At 40.2% G+C, this 18,285-nt stretch overlaps 1 protein-coding gene across 2 annotated transcripts in view; it reads left to right on the top strand.

The window, feature by feature from the left end:
• The window catches only part of TMEM131L (transmembrane 131 like), a 162,007-nt gene that overhangs the window by 109,757 nt on the left and 33,965 nt on the right, over positions 1-18,285 (top strand). For both annotated transcript variants that reach the window (XM_059375078.1, XM_059375070.1), the window contains exons 8-20: positions 2,534-2,611; positions 2,820-2,973; positions 4,701-4,759; positions 5,077-5,185; positions 6,999-7,092; positions 7,596-7,749; positions 8,282-8,452; positions 9,769-9,838; positions 10,894-11,011; positions 12,591-12,732; positions 14,167-14,276; positions 15,313-15,385; positions 17,845-17,972. In XM_059375078.1, the coding sequence (XP_059231061.1) occupies positions 2,534-2,611; positions 2,820-2,973; positions 4,701-4,759; positions 5,077-5,185; positions 6,999-7,092; positions 7,596-7,749; positions 8,282-8,452; positions 9,769-9,838; positions 10,894-11,011; positions 12,591-12,732; positions 14,167-14,276; positions 15,313-15,385; positions 17,845-17,972 (1,460 nt within the window). The remainder of the gene's footprint in view (positions 1-2,533; positions 2,612-2,819; positions 2,974-4,700; positions 4,760-5,076; positions 5,186-6,998; positions 7,093-7,595; positions 7,750-8,281; positions 8,453-9,768; positions 9,839-10,893; positions 11,012-12,590; positions 12,733-14,166; positions 14,277-15,312; positions 15,386-17,844; positions 17,973-18,285) is intronic.

Genomic DNA, 18,285 nt, shown 5'->3' with positions numbered 1-18,285 from the left:
TGTGCCCACTTCTCTTTATTCACTAACTGCATATTGAATTTAGTGGTAGGCTCTACAGTAAAAGCATCAAACAAGGTGCTTGCAATCTTCTGGGAAGACAGACCTGGGCAGGTTGTCAGGGGAAAGGTGCCGTGGGTGTAAGTAATGGGCAGTTACCTCAGCTACAGTGTCAGGGAGAACCTTGGTGAAGGGGATGTTTAAGCTGGACATGAAGGTTTAGCTTAGTAGAGGAAGGCTGGATTTGGGGATGTGAGTCCACAGCAGAAGGATGAATTTGGAGGTTGAAGGCAAACAGCAGAAAGTAGACTAGTGAGGCGGGAGCATAATTAAGGTGGTGAAGACTTGGGAGGTGCCTGAGTTTTGTGGCTACAGTAAAGGATTTGGTCTTTGATGGGCTTTGAGCAGATAGTGGCGTCACCTGATTTGCATATTTGTAAGCTCACTCTTGATGCAGTGTGGAGACCGGAATGGAGAGGACAGAGGTAGACACAGGGAGAACGCAAGCCCACCTGTCTCCTCCCTCCCTCCCCTCCCTTCCACGAGGACAAGTGTCCCTAAACTTTTTCTGTAAAGGCCTAAAGAGTAAATTTTGGCTTTGCAGGCCATGTGATTTCTGTTGCAAGTAGTCATCTCTGCAGTTGTAGCATGAAAGCAGCCATAGACAGTCCATAAAAGAATGAACACAGCTGGCATCCAATAAAACTTTATTTACAAACACAGGCAGTAGGCTGGACTTGGCCCATGGGCATAGTTTGCCGACCCTTGATCTCCAGGGTATTAGGAATGAAGAGAAGTGAATGGATTCAAGGGTACTGAGGAGGTGGGGTCAGTATAACTTGGTTATGGTTTTGTTTGAGAAGGGTAAGTGAGGAGGTAGAACGAAGTTGGTGTTCAGGTTTCTGTCATAAATAACTATGAATAATGGTGCCAGGGCAACACGCACAGCAAGGGTAGCAGCTGTCTTGGCGAATGTGAGCATTGAGGAGGAGTGGACATGGGTATGCGGACAGGGCTGAGCTGGAGAGAGAAGTGCAGGCAGCTTCCGTGTCTCTTCCCTGGGGGGAGAGAGTGAAGAGGGCGAAAGAGAGAATCCAGAACAACTCTAACATCTTGAGAGGAGAGAGGAAGAGCCTCAAAGAGGAAGGAGAAGAACCAAGAGATGTGGATAATGGGGTTAAATTAGCAGATGAGTTGGACAAAATGAAAAGTGTCTATTAGATTAGTGTGTGAGCAGGTCTTTTATAACTGGCTAAAGCAGTTTCAGAAGTGGTGGGCTTTTTCTTTTTATGTCTTTGATGGTGGGACTCATTTACAGAGAGACAAATTCAGAAATCTGGTTCTTCCTTAAGATTTTAGATTCCATTTACAAATGGTATTGTTCTGTTTAAGTCTAGCAGATACTAGCAATTGCTTTTTAAAAGAACTTCTGGTTAATATTTGGTCCCGCTTACAAGCTTGGTTAAACTTCTTAACTATCTTCACTGCATTTTAAAATGCATTATATTTGACTCCAGTTTGGCTACTTTAATCGCTGAATGACAATTGCAGTTGTTAAAAATGTGTTTTTTAACATAATAAACTTAGGTAATTCTTAATAAATCTGACAAGTCAAACACTACTGTGGTTCTTCTACTTGATACTGAATCTTCCTGGAGTGAAGAAATGCTTACCCACAATTAAGTCAGCCAAGGATTTGGGGAGTGTCTCTTACTGTACTGAGATTTCCTGGTGTCCTGACTGTGGCTGCCAAGCTGAGTGCCTTTTTAAATTTTATAATCACTTTGCCAAACACATCAGACCTAGCAAAACAGGAACTCTCGCAGCCATTTGGATTTACATGCCTCACTACCTGACTGCCCTGTGCCTTCACTGTCTGCATCCCCCTCCCTCCCACCCACAGGGCTGTATTCCTGGATTGGGGTTTGCATTTCCTCCTCTTAAAGATACATCAGTTATCATCCCAAGCAGCTGTTCCGATCTCTGCGTTTGATGAAATTCTGCATTCTTTTCCTTTGCCTTGGTCTCTTCCGGCCGTAGCTCTTTCACATATTAAAAAGGATGAGATGACCAGTGGAATGTTAGACTCCTCTGAGGGTCTTGTTACCACTTGTAACATCATTCCACTAATGGAAGGCTGGCATAAGAACAGCTAATTGGCTGTTACTGGGTGAACCTACTTTGAAATGAAAGACTCCTATGTTGAAACAGAACGTTCAGAAAGTATATGAAATGCCAAACTACAGTGTTCCTGTGTATATTTAGAACATATTTATCTCCTTTCTGCCATAATAGGAATTTTCATGTTGCCCAAGGGAGAGCTTATGATTTCCATTATAATGTAAGCTCAGTGACAGATTTTTATGTCTTATTCATGTTCATTTCCAGCTACTAGAATAATACCCAGCATTTAGTAGATACTCAAATATTTATTAAATGAATCAGTGAATTTCCTGAATAAATGATAGATTGCTTACTATGAATATGAGATTGAACTTTTTTGCCTCTTAAGTTTTTAACCACCTTCTTCTTTTAGGCGGAAACCACTAATACTAGCCTCTTGCAAGTGCAACTGGAATGCAGTTTACATAATAAAGTGTGTCAACAATTAAAGGTAAAATAAAAAATTCAGTGTTTTTATCTTCCCTTTCCTAACTTTTGGTTTGGAAACCAAAAAGAAAATGACACATTCTCTTTTCAGAAATGCGCATGTCCTTACCATAGTGTTTTTCTTTTTCTAAAATTTGAAATCACAAAGCTTTGGATGATTTTTTTTTTTTGAGTTCTTCCTTTTTTTTTTTTTTCCATCCGTCCAATCTCAGAGTTGTTATATGGAATCCGATGATGTTCTGCGGCTACAAATGAGCATAATTGTCACCATGGAAAACTTCTCAAAAGATTTTGAAGAAAACACACAAGATTTGTTAGATCATCTTTCTATTATTTATGTAGCTACAGATAAATCTGAGACCTCAGGTAAGGTGGAATCTTTTAAAATTTTTATTATGATACATTTTGATGAGCCTGCATCATCATTTACCTGAAGGTTGTATCATTGCAGTGCAAAACCAAGAGCCTTTGCTTTCTCTTTTAAGAGGTTGAAACAGGGGGCGCCCGGGTGGCTCAGCTATTAAGCATCTGCCTTTGGCTCGGGTCATGATCCCAAGGTCTCTGGGATCGAGCCCTGCATCAGGCTCCCTGCTCAGCGGAAAGCCTGCTTCTTCCTCTCCCACTCCCCCTGCTTGTGCTCCCTCTCTCGCTGTGTCTCTCTCTGTCAAAAAAAAAAATCTTAAAAAAAAAAAAAAAAAAAAGAGGTTGAAACAGTAACTGATCCTCAACCTGCAGCTGCTAGTAAGGTTGTGTTATTTTGGAGTACATTAAGTGGCAACCAGGAATTATTCTGAATTTCCTTGGGGATACCTTTTTTTGGCATTCTGGTGAACAAGTTAAACAGGCACAACAATCTAACATAAATATTCACAGAGTATTTTAAGTCTCGCATCTCGCGCGCGTTCCATTGTTACTGATTTGCAGAAGCTCAGTTAAATCACGCCGTTTCATTCTTTTAATAGTTGATTGGGTGCTGGTTGCTGCTAGATGCCTAGCAAGTTAGGATAGTGTGAATTTTAGTGTTCATTTCTGTGAATTTTGTCTTGGAAAATGTGTGTCCTGTGTACCAGAAGTTGCCTCGTTCATCACTTTAAATTTCTGAGAACTTTGTTAGGCAACACATATTATATGGCCCTTGACGTTTATATTATCCATTGGTTAGCAAGGCTGTGCTGGTATATATGTATATATATGTAGTTGTCTGTATATATATACATACACACATGCACACACATACAAACACATATCATATACATATTCGGAGAAAGAATTGGTAGCAAAGTGTACTTTTATTTGGGAGTCTTAATTGTCGGTCAAGCCTCATTTACTTTCCATTCCTCTGAATTGGTTATAGTAGTAATGGTTTAGCAGGAAAGCTGCCCTGTCCTTGGGTTCATAGTTTTGGTGATTCTCAGAATGGCCAGGTGGACAACAATGGAGAGAAGACCCCTGTCCCATAGGAGCACTTTTTTTTTTTTTTTTTAGATTTTATTTATTTATTTGACAGAGATCGCAAATAGGCAGAGAGGCAGGCAGAGAGATAGGAAGGGAAGCAGGCTCCCTGCTGAGCAGAGAGCCCGACGCGGGACTCGATCCCAGGACCCTGGGATCAGGACCTGAGCCGAAGGCAGAGGCTTTAACCCACTGAGTCACCCAGGCGCCCCCCATAGGAGCACGTTTGATGAGGGTGAAAAGGAAGACTGTGCTTTGGGATCTGAGGGTTTTGCTTTTCCTCAAATGTGACCATCTAAATAAGGAAATGAGGGGCTAAGCAACAGGAGGATATAGCTTTTTTAAAGCTGTCCCATTAGTTAGGCTCATCTACAGGAGTAATAGTATGACCTAATTTCTCCACTGACAGTTCATCATTTAGGGATCCTATATTGGTAAGTCATTCTTTTTGTGTGGATCTTTTTCTCTTGTGACTTATAAGGATACCCAACAGAAAATAGCTCCCAGTTTCAATTGTAGTGTTGAAAAGCGAGTCCTGTTTTGTATAGAAATGTGTAATATGGTATTTTAACTGCTATATTAAGGTGCGAGAATTAGTTGCCTCTGTGTTTTAATCTCGTCACTCTGATTCTTTTGGACAGATGATTCGGCAGTAAATATGTATATACTACATTCAGGAAACAGCCTTATTTGGATACAGGTAATTGTAAATGCTTACAGAGAGTAAACCTTAAACTGAGAAGTGTGTGTTTAATTGCAGAACGTGAGAATTGTTCAGGAACAGATACAGGAACACTTGTCTCAATTCTCCTTTGCTTTAATTTACACCCATTTTCCCTTGCTGGACCCCATATTAGGATGAAGGTTATCGGCACCCTCTTCATACTCTTCTAGACACATACACTGAGCAATTGCTTGTACGCCAGTCTGAGCTACTTAGCTCTTTGAACAGATTTGATTCAAATTGGATAAATACCCAGCTAAGAATAGTAACTTGGATTTTTTTTTTTCCTGTAGGATGTACATCATTTCTCACAGAGAGATGCTCTGTCCCTGCAGTTTGAACCAGTCCTCCTACCTACTTCAACAACCAACTTTACAAAAATCGCCTCTTTCACTTGCAAAGGTACAGTTTTTAAGAATATCAGAGATTGTCTTTTTTATTTTCATTATCCAATTACGATCATTCTTTCTGGGAAATGACTTAGAGCTATAGAGTAATAAGCGAGGTTTTCAGAAAGTGAATGGGTTTGAGTAAAATACTGCAGCCTTCAGAGGTCTAAGAGAGAATGATGGAAAAAATGATTGTAGATTCAACTTTTATTCTGCCACACGTGTAAGATTTTGCATTTAAAGGTTAACTGAGTTGGTGATTTGAGAGAGCAGGATGTACATGTGTTTGGTGGAGGGGCTGCTTTCACAGTTCGAGAATTCTGCTGCCCTCATTGTATTTCTTGGTGTAGAACGCAATACAGATCTCGTGAGCATAAACCCAGTCCTTGCTTTGGGTTCTTATTTATTTATGGCAGAATTCTGTAAAAAAATGCAGATGGTTTTAAGCATATGAAAACATGCCCTGCTTCACTTATATTTCAAGAACTGTCAATTAAAGCAGCAAATGAAATATAATTTATTACTTAGATCAGTAAAGATAAAAACATTGTCAATATTCTGTGTTGGTAGTGATTAGTGGAAAAAACAGTTGTTTTTAACAAGAGTATAAACCAACACAGGCTTTTTTGGAGGGAAAATTGACAGTCTGTGAACTTTTAAAATTCACATAGATGCTATTTGATCCTTCTCCATCAAGGAACCATCTACAGATACACTCATGTACGTATGCACAACTGTACCTGCAGAAATGGGCCCTGCCGGGGAGGCAGAGCAGTGTCCCCATCCATCAGTAGGGGGCTGGTGAAATTGTCATGCATCTCCAGGAGGGTGTGCTCCGCAGCTTTTAGGAGACACACGAGCAAGCATTGTGTGCACACTGGGTGCTGTTTAAAGGGTGTCTGTGTACTTGTGTGTGTGCAGAACACTGGATGAATGCATAAGAACCTGCTAGCAGTTGTTAACGATGATTGGGGACTCAGGTGAACGATAGACTCTACTTTCACATTTTCGTTAGTGTTTGAATACTTTTTGGAGCCATGTATGTAACTTAAGAAAAGAAAAAAAAACAAAGGACTAGGGGATCCTGGGTGGCTTAGTTGGGTAAGTATCTGCTTTCAGCTCAGTCAAGCCCTAAGTAGGGCTCCTGGCTCAGCACGGAGTCTGCCTATCCCTCTCCCTCTGCCCCTTTCCCCCCTCGTGCTCGATGTTTCTCTCTTGTCTCTCTCAAATAAAAGACTTGAGTATTATAAGAATTCTGTACCAGTACCTTACTACTACAGCCTAGCTCATGGAAAGCTTAAATGTGGTTTTGATAATTCACAGTGTTTTGGACTTCATTCCTACTTTCACTGTGAAGCTCTTTCTTGCTATTTTGGTTGTCTTGCTTTCTTGCTCATGTCTCTACGTGCTTCTCTTCACCCCACCCAGTGGAGCGTCATGTCTCACTTTTGTCATCCCTGGCAGAACTACTTTCCTATGTTTAAGGTGAATGCAGATTTTTGTAAAGAGAAGCCACAGTGTTCTCTCTCTCTCTCTCTCTCTTTTCCCCCAAAAGAAGAAATGAGAGGTTGGTTTAAAAAAGGGGTGGATGTGGGGGGAGGGTGGAAAACACCATGTTCCAGAAGATTGGCAACAAGCCAGTGGAGAAAAAGATAGGAGTGTTGAGAAAGGATTTTACCACTGATATCTGATGCACGGTTTTAATGGAGGCTGAAAAGTGGAGTAATTAGGAAGTTATAAATAAAACATAGATACTGTTTTCTTTCAGGGTAAGGAAAGAAAAGAGGGTTACGCTTCACATTTATTTCTTTGTGTCTTGAAAACAGCTACGTCGTGTGACAGTGGAGTTAAAGAAGACATGAAGAAAATAAAAAAGACTTCAACACTAAAAGCATGTCTGTCCTCTCCTGTGGTTCAAGGGTAGGGTGATTCCACTTTCCCTCGAATCATATGCTCATTTGTTTACTTTCATCTCACAGGAATTTGAAAATGTGACTCATAAGATGTGTATGATACTCTCTCTCGGGACTTGCCTTCCATGCATTAACCTTGCTAACAAGCAGTTGGGGGCCTGGCTGCAGAATGGGAGAGAGGAAACGGATGGTTCAGTTTGAGGCACAGGTCCTGGGCCAGGGAGCCAGGTGTGGGAAAAGGAAGAGACTGTGCCTTTGGGTCCTGGCTTTGCCCTGGCGGCCTCCATGAGCTGGTCTGGTCCTGGCCTGCTCCCTTATCCTCTGGCCTTTGGGTGCTCCCCTTGTGGGCATGAAAGTTGAAGAAGGCCATCTCGAAGCTTGTTTCCTAGCACTCCTGACCTTTATTCTCTGACATTCTGTGATGCTCTTCTTTCTGCACTCTGAGGCACGGTGAATGCTAATGGCCATCTCACACTCCGGGCTGATGGCATGCATGTCCTGTGTTCACAGGTATTTTAGAATGGACTCCTCTGCAACCCAGTTTTACATAGAGGCTCACGAGAACACCTCGGGAGTTTGGTCAATGTGGTACCTCAACCATTTTGACCGCAGTGTTGTATTAAAAGATGTGTTTGTTTCCAAGGAGACCAAGCATGTTGTAAAGGTATGAATGGTATTTTTATCCAGGTTTTATCCCATTTGAAGCTTTGTATAAGGTCAGATGCTGTGGAATTAATATTTATAAAATACCATTTTACTTCTGATTTTTAAAGCAGGTATTTTTCTTTTAATGTTTTCAGAATTACTTCTGGGATCTCCTTTATTTTTTTAAACTGTTGTTCAATATATATTCTGAAATGATATTTGTTCTTAGCATTGTTCAAAAAGATTACAATGTATAGCTTATACTAAAAAGATTATATTTATTAAAAGTAAGCTTAATTAATGACAAAGTAAACTTTTTCAAAATACCACACATGAAAATTTCAAGATCGCTTTCGTGAATTTTAAAAATAGTAGCATATAAAACATTTAAAACCTGTCATTTGTATAAAAAAAATTTCAGTCTTTGACCTGGAAATAAGTAAGATTATATTTTTTAAAAGTACAGAAGAACTTTAGTATCACGCTTTCTAAGGGTCTTAATCATAATTAGTGTTAGGAAAAGTAATTTCTCTTACTTTTTTTCCTTTTAGATTCTGAATTTCGCTGGCCCTTTATTTCTACCTCCAGGCTGTTGGAATATATTTTCTTTGAAACTTGCTGTTAAAGACATTGCGATAAACCTATTCACCAATGTGTTTTTGACTACAAACATAGGTGCTGTTTTTGCAATACCTCTACAGATTTACTCAGCCCCATCCAAGGTATCATTTATAACCCTATGTGTTATAACTTTCGTAATAATTACTGTCTGTGAACTTAACGGTGCTTGGGTTTTATTGGCAGTTAAGTTTATGTTCTCTAAGTCTATCTAAGAATTTTGAAGGGTAGTACCAGGCCATTTTTAGATGGTCAGTTGTTTAAATAGGAACTCTTTATTTGGAAAAAGTTTCTCTTTTTCATAAAGTAATTTGAGGTTTTTGAATAAAATAAGATAATACAAATAGATAAATATCATTTTCATTTGTTTCCAAAATTTGAAGAGCAAGGAATATATGCTTGGTATAGAAGGCACAGTTGAGCTTTTGTTGCATATCAGCAATGAATTGAAGCAAACTAGATGGTTAAATGCTTTAGTTAGGCCTCTGGTAAGTGACTCCCTGTTGCTTGTAATCCTCGCATTTCTTTAGTGGGCCAAACCTAAAACCTGAAAGGTTCTCAATTTAAATGCTTTCTAAAACCTGGGTAAGCCTATTTAATTTAGATCTTATCTTAAACATGTCTCATTTTTTTTCTTAATGTTTATTTATTTTCATTTGGTTACTGTTATTGCTTCTTTTTGATCCAAGCTCTTACTGTATAACGCTGGGTTCTAATTTTTCACTATGAGACATTCATGCAACCATCTTTATGATTTTTCTCACTTATTAGCATTGGTGTTTCATAGGTAGAAATGCCTCATGCTTAGCTACAGGCTTATAGGTAGGACCTTAAACTACACAAGATGTCAGGTTAATTCCATTCATCTGTATTTTGAGCAGGGGAGATTTCTTAGAAACTTCCTTTTTCCAATCAAGAGTCGCATTTTAAGAAGAGCTACTTGTGGGAGGGAGGAGGCAGGTTTCACGTATATTTGGAGTAGCAAGTCTGTGCTTTCCCAACCTGTAAGAAGTGAAACATCAGTTTAAATGTCCCAAGTGGCTTAGGAGTTACTATAGATTGGTATACTGCTTTTCAGAAGATTACAGTTAAAAAACAAAAACAGAAAAACCTATCAGGAGTGTCCTGAAATTAACCTCTACTTCAGAAGGCACCTTTGTGTTTTTGGGACCCAAGGATTGACACTGTGGGCATTGATGTCTGTGCAGAATCCCCTACCGTGATCCTTCCTATAAGAGGGAGTTCACAACTTTCATTCAAGCAGAAGGGAAGCCAAGAATTCACTTTCTTGTTGTTTGGCTTCCAGTTAAAGAGAAATTCGCCAAGGTGGAAGCCATTGTCTGCTTCGCATTTGAGTGCATTAGGATTTTTATGTTTAGTGTTGTGTTTTAAGTTATTCATATATTACTTTTCAATCTAGGAAGGGAGTCTGGGTTTTGAAGTGATAGCACATTGTGGCATGCATTATTTCATGGGAAAATCAAAAACAGGTAAGTATTTTGCCCTTAGGCTTTCTGTAGAAATCTAGTTTGGGGCTGGGTGGGAAGTAGTGAGGAAAAACAGCATTTGTAGATGGAATAATCAATACTGTAAACATAATTTTATCATAATTTATTCTTAAAGAGCATGATGATTTACAGAATGACTTGAAATTGTTAAGAATCCTCCAAAAAATCCCCCAAGGTACTTGGGTAAATAATGTCCCCTTCAAGAGCTTGGATTTTTTGTTTAAGGGATTTTTTTCCCATACACATAATTTGATGGTCACAGCAACCTTGTATCCAGGAAAAAAATGAAAGGTTCTGGTTCTGTTATAAAAGGGCTGACAAGTTAGTAAAAATAACCTGTTGGGGTTGCATTTGAAGACTTTAGTTATAGGAGCCTAAACATCTCGCAGGCAGTGCTAGTTGTGGTATGGGACTGAAATGCATAGGGCTGATATAGAAGCTCTTTCTAAGCCTTTTCCTGCCTTCTGGTTGATTAAAATATTTAATGTAAAGAGACTGTTATAGTACAGTACAAGATGTCTTTGGGGAGATTCCCACTTGTTCATCCTGGTACGATCTTTAGCACAGATCAGACAGAATAGATAAGCAGAGAGAGCGAGGTGAATGGGAGGCCAGGTTGTAAATATAAACATGCACCTTCTTCAGGCCCAGCCGTTGGTCCAGCAGCACTGATCATAGCAACCGAAACACTTGGGTGATGACCAGCTCTGTTTACAGAGAAGCAGTTTAGCCTGTTAGACTGAAAGCTGTTAAAAATGTTCTAAGAATAATTTTAACTTGTTTCAGGCTGTATTCATGAGCCATGTGTCTTTTATGTTATTACCTTTACATAATTCGATTTAGTTTTGTTTTATACATGTTTATTTGATTTATCATCTACCATTGGGTTAGAGGGACTCCTAGTAAACCAGTCAGAGGAAAGGGGTGGGTGTTGATTTGCTTGGCAGTCCTCTCAGTTTGAGAAGTTTGACAGCGTTCTTTCCTAACTGAACTGCATTTCCTGTACATCTAAATATTACATCTGATCTAACTTGTAGAAAATCCTAATTGGGAAGGGAGTCTTTCTCTGGATCAGTCTACCTGGGACGTGGATTCAGAATTTGCCAATAAATTGTATGAAAGATGGAAGAAATTTAAAACTGGTGACGGCTGCAAGTATGTCTTCTGTGTTCACCTTTCCTTCAGCACTGGGTTGGGGAAGAGGACACTACTGTGTAGTACTTTATTGAAATTGCATGACTGAGTTTTCAGTAATTAGTATTTCTCTTCGGCCTTTTATTTTGACAAATTTCCAGCCTCAGAAATGTTGCAACTGTAGTGCTATGAATACTCAAATATTCCTCATCTGGATTCAGCCATTGTTCACATTTTACCACTCTTGTTTTATTTCTCTCTCGACCTCTGTATCTTTGTATACACCCCCCCACACACACGTTTTCTTTTTGCTCAGTCATTTGAAAGTAAGCTGCACATTATTGTACTTCAACCCTCAGTAGTTTATTAGAAAATATTTTATTTCCTCAGGAGAATATCCTCCTATGTAGAACTACACTACCATTATATACCCCACAAATTTAACATTGATACAGTCAAATTACCTAGTTACACAATCTGTATTCGGATTTCTCTGTTTGACCCACAAATATCCATTATAGCTGTCTTTTTCTTGTTCCTTTTTTAAAATCCAGGACCCATTTAAGGGTCATGTATTGCATTTGGTCATGTTTTCTTAATTTTCTTTCTTTTTTTTTTTTAAGATTTTATTTATTTATTTGACAGAGAGAGATCACAAGTAGGCAGAGAGGCAGGCAGAGGAGGAAGCAGGCTGAGCAGAGAGCCCGATGCGGGAATCGATCCCAGGACCCTGAGATCATGACCTGAACCGAAGGCAGCGGCCTAACCCACTGAGCCACCCAGGCGCCCATGTTTTCTTAATTTTCTTTAGATATGTTTCTTTGCCCCCCCCTTCTTCAATTTCATAATGTTGGCACTTTAGAGAGAGTCTTAGCCAGTTGTCTTATAGAACCTTCAGCACTGTGGGTTTTGCGAATTGTTTCTTCAAGTTTACACTCACATTAAACAGTTTTGGGGAAGAGTGTTGACTACTTGGTTAGTCTCTGAAAGGACATAATGTCAATTTGTCCCACTATTGGTGATAAGTTGAATCACTTGACACTCCCCATTGTATGTGTGACAGAGCTCTCTCCATTATAGATGGATTTTTCCTTTAATAAGTAATTAATAAGTAATACATGCTATGATAATTTAAAATGATAAATTTCCTGTTCCCTAAGAACATGTCACTGATAATTCTTGTGCGGATTTATTCGTTGTTAGAGTGATGGCTGCAAAATGGTGATGTTTCTAATTATTTTGTTCATTCTACATTCTTTTTGAGCATCCCTGTGGATTCTTTATTCATTAGCACCATCTACCACAATTATTATTTCTGCTGCTAAGTTGTCCAAGATTTGGCCAGTGAGAGCCCCTTTAGGCTACCTTGTGGGTCCTTAAACATTCTTACCATTCATTCTTTGAGCATTCCCTTGCTTTCCAGTAAGACAGGATGTTTCAGGATCATTTTGTACTTTCTTTTCCCCAGACTCAGAATAAGCCCTGTTTTCCCCCCCAAGAACCCTTGATCCTTTTAGTGGGATTGGTATTTAGTGATTTCATTTTTTTCCTATGTCAAAATGATTTTTCACAGTAATTTCTTTCTTTATGAATTACACAGGAGGACTGTTTTAGGAATGACTCGGTTTGGCCGCTTGAAGAAATCCAAGGAGTCAGAACCCTTTGTTTTCCTTCTGCCTCGTTTGATTGCAGAGCCCAGCCTGGTGTTAAACTTCAGCGCAACTGCCCTGAGGAGCACCGTGGTGAGGGTCGCGGGTCTCCTTGTCAGGGACGCCTCAGCTCTTGGGTTCTTGAGTTACCAGTCTTTCCACCTTGAGAATACTGTCCCAGAACCAAAGATAATTTAAATTCATTTTAAGCAGCACACGTAAGCTTTTTAGTGCATTTAGTAGGGAGATACCACAAGAACAAAATGAGTAAAAGTCAAAACAGACTGAAAATGCATGAAATAAATACACTTTCTGAAATTTGTTTTCAATTCAAAATCTATCTGCCAAGAAAGTGTTCAATTATGAACAGAATAAATCTTTTTTTTTTAAGACTTTATTTTTTTTAATTTTAAATTTATTTTTTAAGATTTTATTTATTTATTTGTCAGAGAGGGAGGGAAAGAGCGCGCGCAAGCAGGGGGAGCAGCAGACATGGGGAGAAGTCGGCTTCCTGATGAGCAGAGAGCCTGATGCTGGGCTCGATCCCAGGACCCTGGGATCATGACCTAAGCCGAAGGCAGATGCTTAACTGATTGAGCCACCCAGGTGCCTTTTTTTTTTTTTCTTAAATCATTTCTCCACCATCACGTTGCTCTCTGTCCTTAGTGTGCCGACTCCCTCCCTCGTGTGTGTCTCCCTCGAGGAGCTAGGGAGGCCCAGAGGAAGGCCCAGGCAATGAAGGGACAGCAGCAGGCTTCCATGTGCGTCCCCCGTCTCACTGCCAAAGAGCTGCCTGCGTCACATGTGGTCTGGGTGATAATTTCCACGCTGTGAGGCACTCACTGGGTTTCTTAGGGGTGGCATCTGAAGACTCTCAAAAAGATGTTCATTTTTAAACCATTTCAACTTAAAAGTTTCCAGAATAGTACCAAGAACTCCTGATCATGCTTCATCAGGATTCACAGTTTTCTATGTTTGCCACATTTGCTTTATCATTGCTTTTCTCGCTCTGCACATACATACCACACGCACTTTTGTGAGCCATTTGAGAGTATCAGATGCAGTGCCCCTCTTACCTCCACTTCCATGGGATTTTCCGGAGGACAGGAGCATCTTCCCACCTGCCAGAGTGTAATTATCAGAATCAGAAAATGTGACATCAATCAGCATAATGTTACCTGGTCTGCAGTCAATATTCAGATTTTCCCAGTTATCCCACTCACATACTTTATGGTATGTTTTTTGTTTTGTTTTGTTTTTTCCCGCCAGTTCAGGATCCAGTTCAGGATCTTGAATTGTGTAATCGTGTCTTTTTTGTCACCTGTAGTCTTCCTGAACCTTTTGTTGTCTTTCATAGCAGAGACATGGTTGAAGTGGGCAGGCTCTTTATTTTCTAAAATGTCCCTCGATTTGATTTACATGATGGTGCCTTGTGAACAGATTCAGGTTATGAATTTTTTGCAGGCTTATTTCAGGGGCAATGCCTTGTCCTTCTCTGGGTTTTGATTTGCCTTTCCCCATATCTAGGTGAAGTACTTTGTGGTGAAGAATCCTTCCTCTTGGCCAGTCTCCATGCAGCTCCTGCCTCTCTCCTTGTATCCTAAGCCTGAGGCTGCAGTGCGTCTGCTCCATAAATGGTAAAGCGCCTGGTAGAAGACTTTCTGACAGGGTTTGGGAAATGCTGTTATAACTCAGGATTATTCCAAGTCCTTCACATTTTTCACCTGGAACCTGTATGTGGGTGTAAACTGTATTAATCCTGGTACCTGGATCCCCATCTCCTCGGGGCATAGGCCTCAATGGAAATGGCCACTTCCCTTTGTCAGCATGTGGCACCATGTGGCAGCTTCACTGTACTATGTCAAGGCTAGTTCCGAGCAGATACTATTTTCTTTGACCAGGGAATCTTTACAACTGTGATTTTCCCACATATACTCCTAAAATTTAGAATCTAAATCACAATGATCTCTGGGCAATTCAAGAAAATGTGTGTAGGGTGTTAGTACATTTTAATCGAGCATTAAAAAAGAAAAGATGATAATCCTTTTCATTCATGGCTTGAAAGATGTTAGATATTCACGTCCTACGTGATTTTTACGAAGCAATCACAGTTTCACTTGGAATGTTTTTTTTCCTTGGCTTAGTAGAACCTACTCTGATCCCAGGGTTTCTCAATTTCAGCACTACTGACATTTTGGACAAGATGATTTTCTGTTTGGGGGAGGGGGGCTGTCCTGTGTTTCGGAGGATGTTTAGGAGCTCCCCTGGCTTCTCCCCAAGAGGTGCCAGTAGGACCTCCCCAGCTGTGGTAAACAAAAATGTCTCCAGGTACTGCCAGTCATCCCCTGGGAGATCAAATTTTCCTTGGTTGAGAGTCACTTCCTGTCAGGTTCCGAATGGACCATTTGGAGAAAAAAAATGCTTCATATTTAGAACTTTTTTTACCACATGCTTCTTTACTTTGTGTGCTGCCAAAGTCATTCATTCATGAATATTTATTGAGCACTCCCATTACACCAGGTACAGTTCTGGGGGTGGGACATGGTAGTGCCAGGACGGGGTGAATTGTGTATGCAAATAGGTGGGCTCACATAATAGGTGTATGTGCACACATCTTAGTCTTTCTTTTATTGGCAATCTGAATGCTATTTCAAACGTTTTTTCTCTTTATAGGTTTGGCACCGATATGCAGATGATTAATTTCACAACTGGTGAATTCCAGCTCACCAAAGCTTGCCCTTACCGGGTAGGATGTCCTCTTTAAATAGCAAAGGAATGCTAAACAAACTATACACATAGTGTATGGGCTTTACTGATTTGTGTTTCAAGTGTCTTTAAATAATATATGCAGCTCTCTTATTTTTATATTCTAGACATTAAGCATACATAGCAGATTTTTCCAATTAACGACTGCAGCAGGAGCTGCACAGTTCATGTTAGCCTGTAAATCATTTTAATTTGATAGTTTGGATTCATGTGACTGAAGAAATAACAATTGAATCAGGGCTATGTAGAAAACCATAAAACTTGAAACCCGGGAATTTACAATTCTTTTAGATTCCCCATCCAGTTTTTTTTAGGGCCGCATAAGGTAAAAATACACTTAAAAAAATCTTCTCCCACCAAACTGGCTTCATGTTTTTAGCAAGTCACCCAGTTTCTGTGATGTTCACCTCATCTGTAAAAAAGGATTTCTCTGAAATACTTAAGCCCCTGGGCACTCATGAGGTCTTGCACAAGTACTTAGGAGGAGGAGTAAACATGTCACATGGTGAAGATGTTGTCTGGGGACTTGGCAGCCTTGTTTCTTAGTTTCCACTCAGTAGTTCCGTGGCTCTTTGTAAGGACCTGAGTGTTTTCCTTACAAGTATCTTATGTGTGAGATCAAGTCAGACACAGAGCATCTGTTAAATGAGTACAAACACACACGCAAGCACACATAGGCACACAACTATATTTCTAACACACACATATTTAAATGCCTTGGGTATTTGCTTCTTTCTCCGCACTTAACCCTCTGAAGATACACTGTTGGCTCTAGGTGAACTTGGATAACAGAAAGAGGGAAAACAGATAACCTCCAACTCAGAGTTAAAACTCATCAAAGCAAGTTTTTAAGTGGATTTTTAACAGAAACTTAAAATAGGAAATACATTACAGCAAATGTTCTTTCTCTTCGTAAGTGGTCTAGGCGGCAGCACGGTCTTGTTTTTGTTAGCAAGCCTGCCAGTGCTCATTCCCTCTCATTCTCTTTTCCACCGAGCAGTCTCCCAGAGCCATTGGGAGGTAAATTTGTCCAAAATACTAAGACATCTTTTGCCCCAGGGGTTGAACCATACATAATTTACGATTCCAAAAATAATGCCAAATTTCTTTTACATATAAATGTTCTGTTCAGATTTGAACAAATGGTGCAACTCATTTGTTTTCCATCTGTTATCAAAGGTTCCCCAAGGAAACAAAAGGCACACCTTTTGCCATCAAGGTCTCTATTACCATCAAGAATAATAAGAATGCCTTTGAGACACTTAGAAGTTTAACTCAAAATTCTTATTTGAACTCTGTCATGTAAAGAAAGGCTCGTGTTTTTATGATGTTGGTGTGCTTTTAGAAATGTAATGCCTTTAGTGAAAAGCAGGGGGAATTGCACAGTCAGGATTCCGTACCCAGGGTCATAACATGGGCTTGCTATGTGACCCTGAGCAGATTCCTTAACCTCTCTATAGCCTCCTCTCTCTTGCTTTCAATAATGCTAGAAGATTCAGTAAGGTTTATGGAATGTTCAGCATCTTAGAGACCTTATCATATTCTCGTGCCCAGCATATAAGAACTATTTAATAAAGAATGTTTTTATTAGAGTTTTAATACTAAAAATCAGCAGCTTTTTATCCAATATTTATATTAAATCTATGTAAAGCCAGGTTTCTTCCCTCATGAAGTTTATAATTCTAATGGACACGAGCCAAGTACCCACTATTTCTTCCCTCAGATAGCATGGGGACATGCCAGCAGCAGTTTCAGGATAAAACACATTGAAAAATGAAGAATACATTGTTACCGTGCAGATGTGTGATTGTAGCCCTAAGAAACTAATAAATTGTTTTTAGTGAAAAGGAGCTGGGGAAAGCAGTGGAAAGAAGAAAAATAATGAAGAACTCAATCTTGGATGCTAAATTCAGAACACAAGATCTGGTCAGAGTTAATCTTGGGGAAAGTCAAGGAGGATGTGAAGAGAGATCTTTCTCCTGAGTGCAGAGACCGAATGTAATAAAAGATGGTTTCTGTATAAACTGAAGCTCAGTATGAAAGAGAAATGTGGGGGTGTCCAGCAGCAGAGAGGTATCTGGTCCGCTCCCCGTAGCGTTCAAGCAGGGGCTGTTTGTTCTGTTTTCCGAGGGATGTGTTACAGTCAGAGCATCTTGGCAGAGAAGGCTGCTTCTGGCCACAAGTCCCCTCTGAGCCAGGAAGCAAATCCCCTTTTGGATATCCGTGGCCAGTTGTCCTGCAGCCTCTTCCTACACTTCTCAGCTGTGGTTCGAGAGCTGCTTATTGGTGTGAGCTCTCAGGGTAAACAAGCTGAGTAGGTCGATGGGGGTAGTCTCATCTGGACATTAAAAGAAGAGCTGTCATGGTCATCCTCAAAAATGCATGTAGACAGAAGCTTGTCTTACAGGATTCACTGACTTGCACGTATTAAATTTGCAGGGCATGCATTCTGAAGAGTCCAGGGCTGGTATCCTCCACTTACATTTGCAGCCTCTGGAGATGAAAAGGGTCGGTGTTGTGTTCATGCCAGCTGACTATGGGAAAGTTACATCACTCATACTAATCCGGTAGGTGTTTCCCCATCCCGGAGCCCATTTCTTTCCCATCCCTTCATGCATCCAAGTCTCATCTCAAGAATCCATAGTCTCTTTAGTTAAGGCTGACATTAGTCTCTTAGTCAGGAGGGTAGGGATGAGGCCATGTTGCAAGTCAGGAAGAGTAAAGGCTGCCTGAGGCTCTGTGCTTACTTCGGTGGGGCCTCTGGCCTTGTAAGGTGGAGGCCGCATGCCCTTCTCCCCAAGAGTCACAATGTATTTTGCTTACCATCTCCTCTGTTGCAGTCTCCAAGGGCAGAACACACACACACACACACACACACAC

The sequence above is a fragment of the Mustela nigripes genome, chromosome 1 (genome assembly GCF_022355385.1).
Source record: "Mustela nigripes isolate SB6536 chromosome 1, MUSNIG.SB6536, whole genome shotgun sequence".
NCBI lineage: Eukaryota > Metazoa > Chordata > Mammalia > Carnivora > Mustelidae > Mustela > Mustela nigripes.
The sequence above is the reverse complement of the archived record's forward strand: the minus strand, read 5'-3'. Positions and strand labels throughout refer to the sequence as shown.